The 20,895-nt window shown below is 47.4% G+C and overlaps 1 protein-coding gene across 2 annotated transcripts in view; it reads right to left on the reverse strand.

The window, feature by feature from the left end:
* The window catches only part of Tnr (tenascin R), a 343,283-nt gene that overhangs the window by 3,645 nt on the left and 318,743 nt on the right, over positions 1 to 20,895 (reverse strand). For both annotated transcript variants that reach the window (XM_055624653.1, XM_055624654.1), the window contains 3 exons: positions 18,272 to 18,423; positions 16,429 to 16,525; positions 11,744 to 11,905 (listed from right to left, as the gene is read on the reverse strand). In XM_055624653.1, the coding sequence (XP_055480628.1) occupies positions 11,744 to 11,905; positions 16,429 to 16,525; positions 18,272 to 18,423 (411 nt within the window). The remainder of the gene's footprint in view (positions 1 to 11,743; positions 11,906 to 16,428; positions 16,526 to 18,271; positions 18,424 to 20,895) is intronic.

Genomic DNA, 20,895 nt, shown 5'->3' on the forward strand with positions numbered 1-20,895 from the left:
GAATGGAAGTGATATTAGATATAGCTAATGTTGTTTTCCCCTGAGAGGGAAGTGTTTCTGATGCTATGCAAGCTATGATCCCAGTGTCCACTCAGCATCTCCTTCCTTGCATCCACTGAACTCTGGTTTAGTCAGTCTTACAGGGAAGCCTTCAGCCCTCAGGAGTCCTGGAGGCAACATGATTCATACCATTCTTATCTCCTTATAATCTTGAAGGATTCAGATGTACCCACCCAGAGCCAATCCCGCCACCTGAAACACTTTTTGCTATCTCTTCCTGCTTGAAAAGGATACTTTTCCCTCCTAAATACCATTTTCACCTTCTCTATCCCAAATCATACTCATACCCATTCCCTTAAAAATTCCTGGATCAAAAATCTGGGCACAAGGGTCTTTTCTGAGACTGATAGTCCAACCAAGGACCATGCATGGAGATAACCTAGAACCCCTGCACAGATGTAGCCCATGGAAGCTCAGTATCCAAGTGGATTCCGTAATAAGGGTGAAAGAATAAAGCCCTAGCATAATGCTGGCAACACTATTTTGTAAGACTGGAGCAGTGCAGGGTCAGAGGCAAGGCAGGACAGATGCCCAACGACAGGATATCTGCGGTTGGGCGCCTGAAACACTCTGGGCACCCAAGATAAGAACCGGGTACGTGACTCGGCTCACATCTGCCTTCCCGCCTTCCCTGTTCCGGGTACGTGACCTAACTATGGCTTTGTTCAAACCGCCCAATCAGATCCCTGTAACTATGCTTCTCGCTTCTGTAACCGTGCTTCTTGCTCCCGAGCCCTATAAAAACCCGTCACCCCAACCGAGAGGTGCGCAAGTCTTCCGAAAGGCTTTGTCGCCCCGGGTACCCGTGTATCGAAATAAACCTCTTGCGGCTTGCATCCAAAGACTGGTCTCGCTGTTCCTTGGGAAGCGGGGTCTCCCCATCTAGAGAGGCTCTAACGGGAGTCTTTCATTTGGAGGTCCCACCGAGATCTGAGACCCCCGCCCAGGGACCACCGACCCATCATCGGGAGGTAAGCTGGCCAGTAGAGTGTCTCTTGTCCTCGTTCCATCATGTGTTTGTTGCCTGTTCTATCTCTTGAGATTTGTACGATTCAGCTGAGTCGCTCTGTATTAGGCCGAAACTAGAAGGAGCTGACGAGCTCGGACTTCTTTTCCGCAACTCTTGGGAGACGTCCCAGGAGTGTCTGGGGGCCCGATTTTGGGGGCCCGTCTGTTTGGAGACACGACCCAACCCGGACTTTTTAGGGCTTCGCCCCTGTCCGAGGGCTACGTGTCTCTTTTGGGAGACGGGGGATCCGGACCCTCTTCACAGTCTCCAGCTGAAGTTTTGCTTTCGGTTTGGCGCCAGAATCGTGTTGCGCGCTGCATTTGTGTCACTGTCTGTCTATTGTTCGTCGGGTTTGTGTTTGGTGTTAGTCTCTCTGAAACCATGGGACAGTCTCTAACTACCCCCTTAAGCCTCACTCTACAGCACTGGAAGGACACCCGGAACATCGCTCGTAGTCACTCTGTAGAGATCCGAAAAGGAAAATGGGACACCTTCTGCTCCTCAGAATGGCCAACTTTTAACATCAGCTGGCCACGAGATGGCACCTTTAACCTAGATATTATTTTGCAGGTTAAGGCGAAAATCATGGATTTAGGGCTATATGGCCACCCAGACCAGGTACCCTACATTGTTACTTGGGAAGCCCTGGCCCAGGAACCACCCTCATGGGTCAAGCCGTTTGTCACCCCCAGCCCCCTTGCTGTTCCCTCTGCCCCTGCCCTACCTCCTCCGCTGGTCCCCACACCCTCTAAGTCTGCCCTCTACCCAGCTATAACAAAGCAGACCCAAGGACGTGATCCAGGGGGCAAAAAGACACCGACGCCCCCGGTACTGCCAGCAGACGATGGCCCCTTGTTGGACCTGCTGACCAAAGAACCTCCTCCCTATAGGGACCGAGAGCCGGGAGAAGCCGCCACAGTCGGACCTCAGGAGGAACCGGCTCCTTCCCCGATGGCAGGGCGATTGAGAGGGCGCCGAGAGGCCCCTCCAGATTCCACATCTCAGGCTCTCCCATTCCGAGCGGGACCCGATGGCCAGCTCCAATACTGGCCTTTTTCCACTTCAGATCTATATAACTGGAAAAACAATAACCCCCCTTTCTCTAGGGACCCTTCTAGACTTACTGCTTTAATTGAGTCCATTTTAGTAACCCACCAGCCCACCTGGGACAATTGTCAGCAGCTGTTACAGGCCCTCCTGACCACCGAGGAGAAGCAATGGGTCATTTTGGAAGCCCGTAAAAACGTTCCGGGGGATAACGGGCAGCCTACTCAGTTACCAAACGAGATCAACAAGGCCCTCCCCTTGGAACGACCTGATTGGAACTTCGCCACGGAGGACGGTAGGAATCACTTACGTCTCTATCGCCAGTTGCTGATAGCGGCTTTCCATGGGGCAGCAAAGCGCCCCACTAATTTGGCCCAGGTTAAGTTAGTGACCCAAGGGTCAGAGGAATCTCCCTCTGCCTTCCTAGAACGACTAAAGGAAGCCTATCGTGTGTACACCCCCTATGATCCGGAGGACCCTAACCAGGCTACCAATGTGGCCATGTCCTTCATCTGGCAGTCTGCCCCGGATATCAGAAAAAAATTAGAAAGGCTTGAGAACTTAAGGGAAAGTACAATCCAGGATTTGTTGAAAGAGGCGGAGCGGATTTTCAACAAGAGAGAGACTCAAGAAGAGAGAGACGAAAGGTTGAGAAAAGAGGCAGAAGAGAGAGAGAACATTAGAAGACCGCAAGAGGAATAGGGAATTTAGCAAATTGCTGGCCACTGTAGTGACAGGACAGAGACAGGATAGACAGGGCCTGGGAGACCGCAGGGGTCCTCGGGTAGACAAAGATCAATGTGCCTACTGTAAGGAAAAAGGGCACTGGGTCCGAGACTGCCCAAAGAGACCAAAAGGGCCACGGAAGCCTAAGCCTCAGGCCACCCTGCTAAACCTGGAGGATTAGGGAAGTCAGGGTCAGGAGCCCCCCCCCTAAACCCAGGATAACCCTTAATGTGGGGGGGGCAACCCGTCACCTTCCTGGTGGACACCGGAGCCCAGCATTCGGTGCTCACCACCTCATCGGGACCCCTGACTGACAAATCGGCGTGGGTTCAAGGAGCCACCGGAGGGAAAAGGTACCGATGGACAACTGAAAGAAGAGTACAACTCGCCACCGGTAAGGTGACTCACTCCTTTTTACATGTTCCTGATTGCCCTTATCCTCTGTTGGGGAGAGATCTATTAATGAAACTCAGGGCACAAATCCACTTTGATGGGACTAAGGCCCACATTACTGGGCCACAGGGGTAGCCTTTACATGTGTTAACCATAAATCTGGAGGACGAATACCAGCTTCACGAGCCTGAAAGGCCTCGGCCGCAAGAAATGACTGTCTGGTTAGAAAAATTCCCTTTAGCCTGGGCGGAAACAGGGGGAGTGGGTCTCGCAACCTACCAACCGCCCCTGGTAATTACTTTAAAGGCATCGGCAACTCCTATTTCCATTAAGCAATACCCGATGTCGCATGAAGCTTACCAAGGAATTAGGCCCCACCTTATTTGATGAGGTGTTGCACCGGGACCTGGCCGACTTTAGGGTTCACTACCCTGCCTTAATCTTGCTCCAATATGTTGATGACCTCCTCCTGGCCGAGGAAAAATGTCAGGAAGGAACCAAGGCCCTTTTGAGGACCTTAGGAACCTTAGGATACCGGGCCTCAGCCAAAAAGGCCCAATTATGCCAGAGGCAGGTTACATACCTGGGCTACCAAATCAGAGATGGACAGAGATGGTTGACAGAGGCGCGGAAACAGACAATCCTAAAGATTCCGGTGCCCAAAAGCCTGAGACAGCTAAGAGAGTTCCTGGGTACGGCGGGGTTCTGCCGCCTCTGGATTCCAGGGTTTGCGGAAATGGCTGCGCCACTTTACCCACTCACGAAGCAAGGGACTCTCTTTACTTGGGGAGATGAGCAGCAGAGAGCCTATGCAGCCATAAAAGAGGCCCTGCTAACCTCCCCCGCGATGGGGCTTCCAGACTTAAACAAGCCCTTCGAATTGTTTGTAGATGAGAAACAGGGATATGCTAAAGGAGTCCTGACCAAAAAACTGGGACCATGGAGGCATCCGATAGCCTACCTGTTCAAGAAACTTGACCCGGTGGCCTCGGGATGGCCACCCTGCCTGAGGATGGTGGCAGCAATTGCCCTCTTGACTAAAGACTCTGGCAAGCTGACTATGGGACAGCCAATAACAATTTTGGCTCCTCATGCAGTGGAAGCCCTGGTCAAACAACCTCCGGGCCGATGGCTTTCCAATGCCCGCATGACCCACTACCAGGCTCTACTGCTGGACACTGATCAAGTATACTTTGGCCCTATAGTAGCTCTCAATCTGGCATCACTGCTTCCCCTACCGGAGGGTCCAGAAACTCATGACTGTCTCCAGATACTCGCAGAGGTACATGGCACCCGGCCCGACCTGACCGACCAGCCCCTCCCTGACGCCGACTTCACCTGGTACACCGACGGGAGCAGCTTTCTGGATAACGGAGAACGGAGAGCAGGGGCCGCGGTCACCACCGAGACTGAGGTAATTTGGGCTAAGGCCCTACCACCTGGCACTTCGGCGCAGCGGGCTGAACTCATCGCCCTAACTCAGGCCCTCCGGATGGCGGAAGGTAAGAAGCTCAACATTTATACCGAAAGCCGCTATGCCTTTGCCACTGCTCACATCCATGGGGAAATATATCGGAGAAGAGGGTTGCTAACCTCGGAAGGAAAACAAATCAAAAATAAAGCTGAAATATTGGCCCTGCTTAAAGCATTGTTTTTACCCTCAAAACTGAGCATCATCCATTGCCCCGGCCACCAAAAGGGACACAGCCGGGAAGCCAGGGGCAACCGCTTGGCGGACGTAACTGCCCGAGAAGCGACGATGCGAGGAAGCTCAGATACCTCCCAGCTCCTGGCTATAAAACCGGCCGAGGCAGAGGTCCCCTCCATTCAGGAATCCCTCTTCCACTATAGTGAGGAAGATCAGGACCTCCTAAAATAAATGGGGGCCACTTACAATCCCACGCTAAGACTCTGGACTTTCAAAGAAAAACCTGTGTGGCCCCTGCAACAGACTCGTAACCTGATTAAATACCTCCATAAACTGACTCACCTTAGCTCCAGGAAAATGAAAATCCTCCTAGAAAGGGAAGAAAGCTCCCACTATCTGCTGGGGAGGGATAAAATTCTACAGAAAGTGGCTGAAGAGTGCACAGCATGCGCCCAAGTGAATGCAGGACGCCATAGGGTAGGCCCGGGGACCAGGATCTGGGGACATCGCCCCGGCACCCACTGGGAGATTGACTTCACAGAGGTAAAACCTGGACTCTATGGATATCGGTTCTTACTGGTATTTGTGGACACCTTCTCGGGATGGGTAGAAGCCTACCCCACCAAACATGAAACTGCTAAAGTAGTCACCAAAAAGCTTCTGGAAGAAATCTTCCCCAGGTATGGTATGCCCCAGGCGTTGGGCTCTGACAATGGCCCTGCCTTCGTCTCCCAGGTAAGGCAGTTAGTGGCCAAACTGTTGGGGATCAATTGGAAATTACATTGCATACTGTCCCCAGAGCTCAGGGCAGGTAGAACGAATGAATAAAACTATCAAAGAGACCTTATCCAAATTAACGCTGGCAACTGGCTCTAGAGACTGGGTGGTCCTCCTCCCATTGGCTATATACCGGGCCCGGAACACCCCGGGCCCCCATGGACTCACTCCTTTCAAGATCCTGTATGGAGCCCCACCACCGGTCGTTAACTTCTTTGATCCCTGTGTAGCCTCCTTTGCTGACAGCCCCTCTCTAAAAGCTCATTTGCAGGCACTGCAGATTGTCCAGAACGAAGTCTGGAAACCCATCGCTGCTGCATACCAGGAACAGCTGAACCGACCGGTGGTGCCACATCCGTTCCAGATCGGAGACACAGTTTGGGTCCACCGACATCAAACCAAGAACTTAGAACCCCGCTGGAAAGGACCATATACTGTGTTGCTAACAACCCCGACGGCGCTCAAGGTCGACGGTATCGCAGCGTGGGTGCACGCCTCCCATGCCAAAGCGGCCCATCACGACGCAGAGCAAGATCAGGCTCCAGCCTCCTCATGGAAACTCCATCGCACCCAAAATCCACTAAAGATAAGACTTACCCGGGTTTGATACTCTTTCTCTTCCTGTTCACTCTGTCACACTCCAGTCCCCACATCCCTGTAAACTCGACTTGGGTCCTGCTAGATGGATTCAGTGTCCCTCTTAACAAAATTTCCAAGATGCCCCCCCGTACACTTGGTTCCCTGAACTAAGTTTTGATCTAGCTAAGGCCATGCCATCAAGGTCCAGTGCAAGAAGCATGGCTGAGGACCACAAAATACATTTTTATATGTGCCCCTCCCCTTCTGATTCTCCATGGCGGCGGGAACACTGTGGGACCAGGGCTGACCTTTATTGTGCAGAATGGGGATCTGAGGAGTTTGCCACTAGCTGGAAACCTACCTCAACCGGACTTATCCAGTTTACTAGAGACCCCAAATATGATAAATGTGCGTGGGCAGTCAATGATGGGTTACCCCACTCTGCTACACCCAAACCCTGTAATCAGCTCATCCTTACCTTCACCGACAAAGGAAAAAAATATAGAGAGGGATGGTTGCGTGAAAAAGAATTTGGGTTGCGCCTCTGGAAAGTTGGAAGCCTTGGAGAAATAATACGCCTTCAGCTGACTCCATAAACCCAAGGTACCCGTCGGGCCTAACTCAGTATTACCAAACCTGAGAGCCCCCTCCTCCCAACCTGAGAAATTACCCATTCCGCCTGCGACCATGCCCCCTAACGAAACCCAGGGCCCAGCCAGTCTAGGCATCCCCGCACCACGATTCCTCCGATCAAGTACAGGTGATAGACTGTTTGGTCTAATACAGGGAGCCTTCCAGATGCTTAATTATACAGATCCTAGCAAAACCCAAGAATGCTGGCTATGCCTGGTCTCAACTCCCCCTTACTACGAAGGGGTTGCAATAACGGGGGACCTTGTAAACTACACCACACCCCCAACATACTGTACTTCGACCTCCCAACATAGGCTAACTCTATCTGAAGTGTCTGGCCGGGGAATCTGTATCGGGTCAGTCCCCAAAACTCACCAAAAACTTTGCAACTCAACCTCCAGGATCCACCCAGGCTCCTACTACCTAACGGGCCCCAGTGGGACCTATTGGGCTTGCAGCTCCGGCTTAGCACCCTGTGTATCTGCATTAATTCTCAACCAAAACTCTGACTTTTGTGTCCTCATTGAGCTCTGGCCTAAAGTTGTCTACCATGAATCTGAATACGTCTACAAACATTTTGAGGGGATCACCCGGTACTCTAGGGAGCCTGTATCTTTAACTTTGGCCTTAATACTAGGGGGACTCACAGTCGGGGGTATCGCAGCCGGAGTAGGGACTGGTTCTGCTGCCCTGGTAGAAACTACTCAGTTCCGACAACTGCAACAGGCCATGCATACCGACTTACAAGCATTAGAAGAGTCAGTTAGTGCTCTGGAAAAATCCTTGACCTCCCTTTCAGAAGTAGTCTTGCAGAATAGAAGGGGGCTAGATATCCTCTTCTTACAAGAAGGAGGACTATGTGCAGCTTTGAAGGAAGAATGTTGCTTTTATGCTGACCATACTGGATTGGTAAGGGATAACATGGCTAAACTCAGAGAAAGACTCAGACAGAGACAGCAATTCTTTGAGTCAGGACAGAGCTGGTACGAGAGATGGTTTAGTCGGTCCCCTTGGATCACCACCCTGATCTCCTCCATTATGGGTCCCCTAATCATAATTCTCCTGATTCTACTAGTTGGGCCTTGTATCCTAAATCGGCTAGTTCAGTTTATGAAGGACCGGCTCTCCGTCATACAGACGTTAGTGCTAACCCAGCAGTATCATCAACTCAAGCAGCTGGAGACGGAGATTGACTCTCCCTAGACCTGTAGAATGAAGGATTCCATTCTAAGCTAGAAGAAAAATGGGGGAATAAAAGAATAAAGCCCTAGCATAATGCTGGCAACACTATTTTGCAAGACTGGAGCAGTGCAGGGTCAGAGGCAAGGCAGGACAGATGCCCAACGACAGGATATCTGCGGTTGGGCGCCTGAAACACTCTGGGCACCCAAGATAAGAACCGGGTACGTGACTCGGCTCACATCTGCCTTCCCGCCTTCCCTGTTCCGGGTACGTGACCTAACTATGGCTTTGTTCAAACTGCCCAATCAGATCCCTGTAACTATGCTTCTCGCTTCTGTAACCGTGCTTCTTGCTCCCGAGCCCTATAAAAACCCGTCACCCCAACCGAGAGGTGCGCAAGTCTTCCGAAAGGCTTTGTCGCCCCGGGTACCCGTGTATCGAAATAAACCTCTTGCGGTTTGCATCCAAAGACTGGTCTCGCTGTTCCTTGGGAAGCGGGGTCTCCCCGTCTAGAGAGGCTCTAGCGGGAGTCTTTCAAAGGGGAACAGGGGCTGTCTCTGATATGAACTCTGTGGCTGGCTCTTTGATCACCTCCCCCTGAGGGGGGGTGTGGGCAGCCTTACCAGGCCACAGAGGAAGGCAGCCAATCCTGATGAGAACTGATAGGCTAGGGTCAGATGAAAGGGGAGGAGGATCGCCTCTATCAGTGGACTGGGAGAGGGGCATGGGAGGAGAAGAGGGAGGAAGAGTGGAATTGGGAGATGAGGGATGGGGCCACAGTTGCGATACAAAGTGAATAAATTGAAATTAATAAAAAAAATTAATAAATTAAAAAATTCTTGGATCAGTTTCACTCTCCATCAAGCCATTCTTTAATCCTCAGTTCATTGACTATGATGTATCTACTCATACTCCTATCATCTCAACTTCTGCAGACCAGAATGTACCCTCACTTTTCTACACACATCCCTTTCTGGTCTCTACTCTGATGTTGCCAACCCAATGTCTCGTACATGGTCCCCTTGGCCTTTGTATCCTCCCTGCTCATCTCTGCCTTATATGTTCAGGACATGGTCTAAGTCCTGGTGTTCTCTCTTGAGCACCTGTTCAGATTCATACCTTTCTCAGAGCCCTGCCATTAGTGAGGGCTCTCATTATCTCCCATCAGGATTAATATGGCAGCCACCAGTTGGTCTTTCTAGTCTTCACTCAGATTAGCTTTATCCTGCTTGGGGCACTTCTAGTGCTCTTTCTAAAACCCATTATGCCACTTATATGCTCTCTGCCATGTAAGGACTAAGTTTCTCCTTCAGTGTCAAGACGTTCCAGAATTAAACTTCTCTTCCTTTATCTCCCTTTACCTCTCTCTGCTCTTCTTTCCCTCTCTTCCTCCATCTCTTCTCTCCCTCCCTCTTCTCCTTCCTTCTTCTACCTCCTCTTCTTGCTTTCCTATCCCCATGGCTCCTCTTTCCTCTTTTCTACTCCATCTTGCTATATAGCCTAGACTAGCCTTAATATTCAGTCCTTCCAACTCAACCTTTCATATACTTTAATTATAGGTGGTTGTTACTGTCCTTAGCTCTTGATCCTTCCAACCATACAGTTGGCCCAAGGTAGTAACCCATCAAGCCTTCTCTAATTTTTCCGGGACTTCTTGTCCAGAAGATGATTTCTGCTAGTGATTTCAGTTAAATACGCTGTTTTCAAGGATCCTAGCCCCAAGACACCCTTCTATAAGTATCCTTATCCTAAAAGTGACATTTGCAGAGAGGTACTTCCTGGTGTTTTTTTTGTATTAAACTAGGTGGTTACTATTATAGAGCCCATGTTTTATGTTCTTAGAGTCCCCAAAACCAGAAAGAGAGAGTTGTTCTGACCTTTTGGATGACACAGATTGAAAATCTCAGTTTGAATTCCAGTAGATTCTACTTAGAGTCTTGGAGGTATTGGGCTTTCAGAAATGAGGGTAGGAGAAGGGCTACACTTGGATTTCATGCCCTGGGGTGACTGGTTACCAGTGAGACTAGGGTAATTGCTAACAACTAGAATAACTGTGAACTATTACAAATGCCAGGAAGGGTAGTATGGTTTTCTATCCAATATGAACTCTAGAGGTGGGGTAGCTCAAATAAACCCAGGGTCTTACCTATTGAAGAAGATGGACCGAATATATAAGTTGATAAATGAGTCATCATTGATTTCTATGACTAACAAATCACCATTAATGTCTATGAATGACCAGCCAAGCTCTAGGCAGCACTGGCCTCTGACATGGGGAGAAATATCTAATCTTAACAGGTGTGCCCTTTGTGGGTTGTAACAAAGAGAACAGGCAGAGAGGTTTCAAAGGCTGGGCCCAAGGTAGACAAATGACTTATGGATTGGAGAGAGAGAGAGATGAAGAGAGGTGAAGAGGGGAGATAGAAACTGGGGTAAGTGATCTTGTTTCTCTTCTCATCGGGGAAACATGAAAGGCTTTTCTGTAGGCACAGTTCTAATTCTCGGGAGTGAATAGTATCCATTTAGTTTTTGAAATGATTTAGTCTGACATCTTGTTTAATGTCCATTTCAATGGCTGTTTTATGCTCAAAGTGTGGCAAATTGAACCTTTTGTTGGGGCTCTTCAGGCTTCTCTGATTGCCACCATGAATGACTCAACTGTGAACAATAACAAAGGTACGTGTGTCTTCTCTTTAGAATAACAATACCTGGCCGAGAAGGGAAATAATGGAGCAGATGCAGTAATTGGAAGGGTAACACCTTGATGTTCATTTTAATTCCAGAGTCATAGGAAATGCTGTTAAATTAAACACCAGCACTTATCGCTAAAATTGGAGAAATGAAATGTCCAATAACTCTATGTACCAAATAGTAGCATCCTTGGCACAACAGGGTTCATGAAAGGTACTGTAATAGAGCATATTAGGCAAAGGCTGGCTCAGGTGCTGTGTGCTCATGGAACTGTGAGTGCATAGAGCTGAAACAGACAATTGTTTCTGCTTGGCTAAAAAAAAAAAAAAAAGCCATAAAAACCAACACCGAGAACCTAGCCAGTTATACAGTTCACAAGAGAACAAGAGGCAACATGGCCAGTGAGAGACATTTAAGCAATGACCTCTACTCCTTCATGGGGTGCTATGATGCCTGCTGATGGATAGGTGAGAGGGGAGCATCTCAAAAAATGGGTAACTGTTTCATAAGTTCAAAGGTCATTTTCCTGTCTGCCACCGCAAGAAGATGTCTACTAAGATGAGGAACAGTTCTGCCCACTCTAAGTGGGAGTCCACACTGATTAATTTAGGTAAAACAATCAACTCTTCACTCTCACATCGCATTCTTTTCGAGTAAACTTTACAGTCAATTTCACCCCGCTTATAGCAATTTTTATGACTGCTCTGTAAAGTGGGACAGAAATCACTACTATAATTTAGCAGATGATATCACTACTAGAATTTTTCAGATGACATCACTACTATAATTTTTACAGAGGAGAAAAGTAAAGGCCCAAGAAATCGATTTCAGGTCTCTTGAGTAGAGAGGCGGGATCAGATCCCGTGGCCCAGCTGCTCAAGCCTCCTTTCTGGCTAGTAGACCGTTGACAAACTCTATGAGTTCTGCTGCTTCGGCTGCGGCTCAGGGCTGGAACACACACCCACTGCCCCCAGGGTCAGCACGGGGCCCACGAGTACCTGCAGTGCCATTGTAGCCTCCTATGCGGAGCTTGTACAGGCTTCTGTTGTCCTCCACTGCAAACTTGTCATAGTAGGCAAAGACTGCCTCCTGTCCATCCCGCATATCCACACGCAGCTCATAGTGGCCCTGGGCTGTTATCCTGTGGATGTTTTCCAGCCCTGTGGAGAAGTACAGACTGAATATTGAGTCTCACCCCAGCATCTTTAGCAATCGGAGAGAAGCACGTGCTATGGACTAGGGGTGGGCCATCCACATTGTTCTGCCCTCCACTCTTCTCAGGCTGATGTCAAGCAGTCCCTGCAAGACTCTGAATACCCTGCTGTGAGGAGGCCATCCCAGGTCTGCTGAGGCTCGAGCCTAACATGTAGTCTTTTCTCTGTAACTGACAAGCCCCAGAGCTCAAGATTCTTGGCCCTGTTCCCCATAATCTTCTATGCTCAGTAATGGTAGCAAAAGATCAAGAAGCCTTGAACAGGTGTGATTCTTCTGGTTTGAGTTGTAGGAAGCAACTGTCAGAGCATCCAAGATATCCAGACACAGTAGGGTTTCCTTGCAGACTACAGAGAAGGCTCAGTCCACCTTGCATTATGCTGCCCTCCTTCTGCCCAGGTAAGAGAAACAGAGTCCTAGGCTTGTGATAATTGACCTTTTGAATTTCCCATCTTATGGTGGAATTAGAGCTATCTGCGTTTGTTAGAAACTGCACTTTGGATCTGGGTCTTTCTCTAGGCTAGGGGTATATTGTATTGTATTCTCTCCTTAGGTGGGACATCAGCCATGAGGCACAGCTGTCAGTCAATCATGCGAACAGAAGGACAAACAGCCACACTCTGGAGGGTGCTGTGTAGCTAACCTGTAATTTTTGGTAGATTCCTATATTGAACACTAAAATCATTAGTGTATTAAAGCTTATCAACAGTTTTCATTGGATAAGCACTTATCAGGGTATCAACCCCTATCATAAGTTGAGATGCACCTCTGTTGCCCTTTGCCTCTTGACTCCAGGTCTTTTGTGTGTCATCCATACGCTACATCTTTATCTACTACTTCTCCCTCTTTACTGGTCTTTCTAAACTCCCACTCACTCAATCTCTAAGCATCCCAGGCCTTGGGCTAAGAAGTTCTTCTAAGGTACAAAACTCTCTAAGTCCAGGGTTCAGGCAGAGCCTATTTTCTCATATCCATTTTCTCTGATTTTGACCAACCTACCTAAGCTGGGGACTCTAAGACTTTCAGCAGAGCTGGAGCCTTTTGCTTTGACATGACATCAGTTATTTGTCTTATATGGTTTAGAACTAAAAAGTGGTAGATGTGCAAGGAAATTTGGAGATGACTTAAACCTCCCTCTTCATTTTGTGGGAGAGTTCAGAGAGTGAAGTGAGCAGACAAGGGCCCAGGTCTTTGGTTTCTTTACCTGCTTAAGATTTAAAACTTTAACTTGATTGCAAGCAGAAAGGTGTCAAATGTTTGTGGAGCTCTGACCCACAGCCTGTCCTTGATCTGTGCAGTTGTGCTGTTTGCTGGTGGTGTTGTGCCTGGACACCCTTAGTCAGCTGGCAACCCAACCCCTGCTAGAAATGTGAGAATCACTCACTAGCGGCCTCTTTGATGCCTAATTTCCCCTGACCGGATGAGACTCACCCCTTCCTTCTCCTCATGACTTGGAGCAGACTCTGGTTAATGAAGTGGAGTTTCAGAAGACTAGCCTCCTTGTCCAATAGGGACCTGCTCAGAGGAGTAATTCATGTTCCAGAGTATCTCTTGGACTCAGTCTAAAGGGAGTCTTCAATCAACACTCAGTTACAATTTTTCTGGATCTCTCCTTGTCCTTTCAATTCTCTTCTCAGATAATTCGGATCAATAGCTCACTTTAATATGAAGACTTCATCCCAGTAAATAACCTGAATGAGAATCTCCATTGTAGTCTCTGGTCCTAGATAACACAACTTAGAACATAAGCTATGTGGTCGTAGGGTTACTAGCCACAGGGTATCGCTGCCTAACCGCATAGCTTCAGGTCTTGCTGCTGCTGGCAAACTGTCTTATAGTGGTTCATCTTCATTGCTACCTTGACTGGATTTAGAAGTACCTTTGGACGTAAGCCTTTGCATCTGTCTGTGAGGGACTATCTAGATTAGATTAACCCCTGAATGTGGGCTAGAATCACTTGGGATCCTGAACTGAATTAAAAAGGAGAAAGGGACTGGGTTCTAGCATTAGTCCCTCTCTGCCTTGTGTTCCAGATGCAACGCGACTGACTGCTTCCTGTGTTTTTGGCCATGCCTGACGCCATGATGGTCTGGATCCTCAAACTAGGAGCCAAAATAACCCTTCCTTCCTTCCTTCCTTCCTTCCTTCCTTCCTTCCTTCCTTTCTTTCTTTCTTTCTTTCTTTCTTTCTTTCTTTCTTTCTTTCTTTCTTTCTTTCCTTCTTGTTGCTTTAGCTGCTTACTTTGTTGCTGCAGTGGGAGAAATAACAACACAGCCCATAGCTCTTTACTTTAAACAATGGCTTCACCGTGCCTCTCAATGAGCCCACCTGAACAGGCGTCTTTCCTTCTCTGACTGGTTCCTTTCATCTGGTTTAAGGGCTTGCCTCCCTGTCCCCAGTTTGCATGTGTCAAAAGGATTTTTGCTCTCCTTCCTGCCCTACTTTCCTCTTTTCCATTCTCCTGATCCTCAGTGTCTTAGCTCTCGTCCTTTTCTGATTCCTGGGGCTTTTTCATCAGTATTTCATCAGTCAGTCTGGGTTATTTACCAGTGTGAAAGGGCATCTCTGATGATATGAGACACATTGCGGGAACAAGGTGCTAAATAACCTTGAACAAATAGGGATGGTTCCACATTTCTAGTTCAGCTTTTTTTAAAAGATGAAAGTGAAACTGTAGCCCTGACCCTAATCTTAACTCCCAGTCTCAGCTTTATTCTAGTATTTCACAGTCGGTTGAACAGAGATCACTTTCTGATCATCACTCTCAGCAGCAACAGCAGCAGAAACAGCAACAATAGACTTGGTGTTCCTGAATGTAACCACCATTTAATCATATTACTATTGCTTTCTTTTCACTCTTCATTTTAAAATGATACCTTTACTTTTGAGGCATCTTTTTATTTATGGCACACAGCAGCTAGCTTTCCATGTTGACAATGGCTAAAGCTTCTTTAAAACATGTATTTAATTAAATAGAGAGTGATATATAGGACATCTCAGTGCTGAATGGCCCACATGTTTCACAGAAATGACAGAAACTGTGAACATGGTACCCAGTAGTTTAGGCTTTTGTAGAAACGAGTCTTGACTACTTATGTCTACATTGATTCATGTGTATTACTGACTCCCAAGCTGTTTGAAAATGTTTTAAATTGAAGCACATTTTCTTGCTTATTTGAATTCTCTCTCGGTGTTTTTAAGTGGCTCTTACCTTACCTTTTTATTTCCTGTATTGGCAAACATAGCTTTGGCTATTTAACATATACTCAATAAATTCTTATCATTGATTGATATCTACACTTGAGGTACATATATCGCAGGAAGTCTTAGGTAGATGTTTAAAGATGGATGGTGAATCCTAGCTCCCCAAAAACATTTAATATAAACTAGACAGACAAAGTAGAATTGACACCATGATTTAAACCATACCAGAGAACATGGCCAATTATCCCACAGGCAATGAATGAAAGAAAGAGTCAGTATGGCTTCTATGATGGAGGAAGAAGGGCTTAACTGGGCCTTTGAATATAAGTAGGTAGACACCAAGGTGTCAGGAGGATGGGAAATTGGCTGAAGGAGCATTTCTTGCAGAAGAAACTTCAGTGGTTGTGCAGGTTTGAAGGTGGATGCTGGGGAAGTGGGAAAGGTGCTTGGTGGTAGACAGAAGGAGAGAAGGAAGTCTTGTACCTTGCTAAGGAGCCTGGGCTTTACCGGGTGGTGATGGGAGTCACTGAAAGGCTTGACCTTTCAGTGTTACCCTTCCCTCAGATTTGGGGTATGAGAAAGATCATTCTAGTGGCCATGTAGACCGTGGAGGTGATCCTGGAGACAGGGATCCCATCTGGAAGGCTGTTGCTTGAACAAGAATGTGGCAGGGGTGGGAGAAAGAAGAGTACAAGTATCCAACACTATCATTTCTTTGAATCTCCCTCTGCCTCCCCTTATCAGCCATTAGGAAAATCTTACAGAGGAATGTGTAAACCTCCATTTAAAGTCCCCGCTGTGTCAGACCTAGGACATCCCCTCTAATGCCACTCTCATTTCCCCCCTTTCCCTCCCAAGTCAGATAATAACACTCTCTCAGGAACGCAGCAGAGTGTCATTTCTCTCTTGACCTGCAGGCAGGCTGGCTGGTTCTTAGCTTCCTAGAGGGGGCCAGTCTGCCCATTGCTTCCCATGCTCGGTTCCCTACCAGGCAGATCCCTGCCTTTGTACTTGCCTCATGTCAAGATCCATCAGCATAAAAGACTATTAATGAGGATGGGAAGAGACAGAGCAAAGAGGAAAACACCACAGTCAGATGAAAACAGATCAATAGAGGAGCCAAACAGAGCAAGAGGCACAAAAGCAATTCACAAGCTGTCAGCTTCTCAATGGACACAGACTTCTGACAATCTCAGACAGACACAGAAAGGAGAGAGATGGACAGAAACCCACAGCCTATCCACGGAAAACACAAGGTGGATGTTACCTAGCCAAAACTCGTCCTCCAGATTTCCAAATCCAACACGATAATCAGCCCATTTCCGGAAAAAATCAGTCTGGCCATTTTGCCGCCTCTGGAATACCTGTGAAGAGAAAGAGAGAGAGGAGATGCTCTGAAAAACAAGAATTAATAATTGATAAGTGAATATGACTGGGTTCAGTATCATCCAGGATCAGGGCCATTTTAGAAGCGGGCTTAATGTTTCCATGGCAGATTTTTGTAGGGGATGCTTGGAGCCCTTTTTATTGAAGTACTGATACCTCTGACAGATAGGCTTGGGTGTATGATATAGACACTAATTTGCACCCCTGCAATATAGAAAAGATTTGGGATACATATCAAGCTCCAAATAGTCAGGGGAAATGGGCTTGATTCTCCAATTAATCTTTTTGCACCACAGAGAGTAGTAGAAAGCATTTCTCACCAAAGGACTGGGACCAACTTCAAATCATCTACTCACTGTCATCATCTTATTGCAGGCAAAGCAATTGCATATCATTCACTTTCCAAGCTGTTTAAGTGCTAATTTCATTTAACCTCCAATACATCAGCCTTGGCTTCAATTTCCAATTATGCTTTAAGGAGGAGGCACAAATATGCCAGAAACATAAAAGAAAATGTCTCCCAAGAGTATTATGAGTACAGTCACCATTTAACTCTTCAAAACCTTCCCATTTTGGATCACGAACGCTCCAGTGCTGTACCTGAGCAGTGCTAGGAAGGTATGCAAAGGAGGGTGGGGGGGCCGAGTTTCCTTTCACACCAGTTCAACCCCTGTTGCTTGGTCTAGAGCCAGGGCCTCGCTCGGGTGCATAGTGGCTAGCATCTCCAAGCTGCCCTATTTCTTCTGCTCTGTACTACTGATCAGGTATGAGAGGAGATGGTGTCAGCGACCACTGCTGCTTCCCGAAAGTTATGGCAGTTCTAGGGAAGAAGAAGGGGTCCGGAACAGGATGAGGACCATCCATAGTTTGCCCTAGATGTGATCTATTATATACTACTCTCTCAGATAAAGAAACTAACTGCCCCACCATGGGAAGCTCAAGTGCTTCTTTAGGATTGCCTCCTCTTCTCCTCTTCATTTTAGCATCAGCCCTTGGCAATCAGGATCATCCACTTGCCTCGCTCCTTCTTTTCCCCCAGTACCCCTTGCATTCCTCTGTTTGTAAAAGGAGCCCAAGGCAAGGCCGCCATCTTGTAGCCCTTCTTTGGGTTGGGCCAGTAATTCCTTCGTATGTGACCTGGTTAGTTTTTAATCAACTTGACCCAGCACAGAGTCAGTCACCTTGGAAGAGGAAACCTCGACTGAAGAATTGCCTCCACTAGATTGACCTGTGGCCGTGTCTATAAAGAATTTTCTTGACTGAAGTGGGAGGGGCCAGCTCACTGAGTATAGCACCATCCCAAGGGAGGTGGGTCTGGGCTATATAAGAAAAGTTGATGAGCATAAGCCAGTGAGAGAGCCAGTAAGTAGAATTCCTCCATGCTTTCTGCTTTCGTTTCTGCCTGAGTTCCAGCCCCCACATCTCTCAATGATGTGACCTGAAAATATAAGCCAGGGAAACACTTTTCTCCCCTATGTTGCTTTTGGTCATGGTATTTATTACAGCAGCAGCATAAAACTAAAGAGGAAAGTATGATCATTCCTTTTTCTGCTTGTGAGCGGGCTACTGAATGAGGGTCACGAAGGCAGTGAAGAGAAGAGACCAAGATCCAAATGAGGGGGGTAGATAAAAGGACAGCTCAAAGGATGGTGACATGGTAATGCGCAGGTGGCCAGCCAGGCAGACTAGGAGCCTGAAGACTTGGGCCTACAGCGTGTACTTACAATCCAGCCACCTCCATCTGTGGCCATGTCACAGTATACTTGCAACTTGTGGCTTAGCTCCCCATTGAGGAAGATGGTGTAAACGCCACTCAGAGTGTCTCCGTTCATCAAATGCTGGGCGCAGTCTTGAGGATGAGAGAACATCCGGCCCCCTACAAAAGAAAAGTGGTAAAATTTTTATACTTATTTAGTGTGTGTGTGTGTGTGTGTGTGTGTGTGTGCGCGCGCGCATGCGCGTGCCTACCACGTGCCTGCATTCAGGCCATAGCATCCATTTGGAGTCAGAGGGAGCCAGTTCTTTCTTTCCACCATTGGGTCCCAGAGAATGGAACTCAGGTTGCTAAGCTTGGGCAGCAAATACCTTTTACCTGCTGGCCAACTCATCAGCCCCAAAGCAATTTTTAGAAATCATTATTTTTCCATTAGGCACCAGACCTTCAGGTCACAAGAGGTTTTAAAGAGTCCCATGGTTGGTACTTCTTCATGAGTTGTAAGAACTTCTCAGTGAATTCAGATGGTGTGAAGCCTGAACTCACGTTGGACTCACAGACTCTGAGGACCAAAGATCTGGGTACTCTGGTTACCAATTTGCTTGACTATAAACTGAAGGTCTTGAGCATCCTCTTTCTTGTCAGTAAAATGGGGTGATGAGGACTTTGCCCCTGGCAGCATGAAGGTGAGTTAACACCATTGATGACTGTTTAGAGAAAGGCCAACGAACCACTTCAGGGACCTTTCAAAAACAGGAAGGCATCTGAACAAAGGCTGTGTCATCCGAAGCGCAGCCATTAAGGGATGCCCAAATGAGCTCAGCATTAGCAAGGAGATGAATGTCTAGCCCTTGTACAAAGCAATCTCTTGATTGTACTGAACAATCAAACGGCCATGTTTTACAGTTCAGTTTTAATTCAAGGAAAGGGCAGGGGAAGTAAATTGCAGCTCATCTTTCAGAAGGAACAGCCCAATCTGTAAAACAATACCTAATTAGCTGGAAGAGAAGCTTAAATCCTGAAACGCTTTACTCTGAGATAAGTTTTGTGCTTATCAGGCAGGCTGAGAGCAGTCTACCAGAGGGACTTTGCTGAGAGGGCAAGTTAAAGGCACAGCCCACCCTGCGAAGCAAGGTGGGTGGAGCGCTCCGTAAATGTGGGCTTCTGGGTCAATGAAGGTTAGCCACCACAGCGCCCCCTGGTGGTATTGCCCGTACACCGCAAATGTGGCACTTGACGGTGTCCCTTGGAAAAAAAAGCATGTCGGTGAACCATTTAGACATAGCATGTAACACAAGGAAGCTGAGACATGAACTTTACTGAGCGGCCCTGTCACAGGTTATCTGTAAGATGTTCCGAGCTAGGAAGAAGCCACTGAAGTTTCGTAGTCTTCATGTGAACCCTCAACCTCCATCCCCCACCTCCCACCCTCCCCGCAGATCTAGAGATGTACTAATTCTGAGGACTATATTCCAGATTGCTGCCACACCTGCCAAAGCAGTTTGGTGGAACAAGACACTTCAAGCAGTGTCCCACCAAGGAGTTGTGATTTGTGTCAATAAAACCCACACTTCACTAGGTGTATTCGTGTTTCTGTGCAATTCTTGTGAGAAACTTTGGAGGAGGACAAGTCAGAAAGATTACATAACCGGCTGATTCAGGTGGCTTGAGTTCAGGTTTTCAGGGCTCAGTCAAGTGTACTATAAAATACATTAAAAGAAGAAATAAAACCATGGATAGAGAGATGGCTCGGTGCTTAGAAACATTTGCTGCTCTTTCAGAGGACCCAAGTTTGGTTCTCAGCACCCATATCAGATGGCTTTCAAACACCTGTCATTCCCGCTCCAGGGGATTTGATGCCCTCTTCTGGTCTTTGTGGGCACCTGCACACATGTGGTTTATACACACAGACATAAACACATATGCAAATAAAAATATGAAAGAAGTCTTCATCTAGCCAAGGATTAATTGATTTCTGCATTTAACATACAAGCATATAATACTCCAGGTGTTAAAGTTGTGCCAGAAAGCATTATGTTCAAATTAAACGTTTTCCCTTCAAAACTGACGTGTAGTAGCTTCAGAAAGGCTAATGAATTTTATTTCCAGCACGTGCTAGACCTCCTGAAAGCTCATATCTCACCTTTCCCTGGGATTTCAGGGGACTGGTATGAGTGGCTTCTGTCCCCTCTCTGTGTTGCTTTGGGAACACTGGCCTTATTTCCAGTTGTCTAGTCCATTCTTGACTCTGGTCTCTTCAGCAACCAGCCAGCCTGCCTGCCTCTTCCTATCTCCTCTCTCACTGCCTGTGGTTCCTCTTTTAGGTCAGCACATAATGTTCTTGGTCTGCCACTCTGTTGCTTTGTGCACTATTTCTCCCAAAGGAAGAGAGCCTCATTAAACCAGCCCAGCTTATTAGGGAGATAGAACTCTGCATTTCTCAGTACAACGTGGATCCCCCACAAAATCCTTTCCCCGAAACCCAGCACATTCAAATACACACAAAACCAAGCCTACATGCAGAATAGAGACATAAGCAATTTTACATAAACCCCTTCTCCTTCATTGATAACATGAACTAAAGTTCATGCAAATAAAAATATGAAAGAAGTCTTCATCTAGCCAAGGATTAAT

Source organism: Psammomys obesus, unplaced genomic scaffold, assembly GCF_907164565.1.
Source record: "Psammomys obesus unplaced genomic scaffold, mPsaObe1.curated_primary_1811, whole genome shotgun sequence".
NCBI classification, from domain to species: Eukaryota; Metazoa; Chordata; class Mammalia; order Rodentia; family Muridae; genus Psammomys; species Psammomys obesus.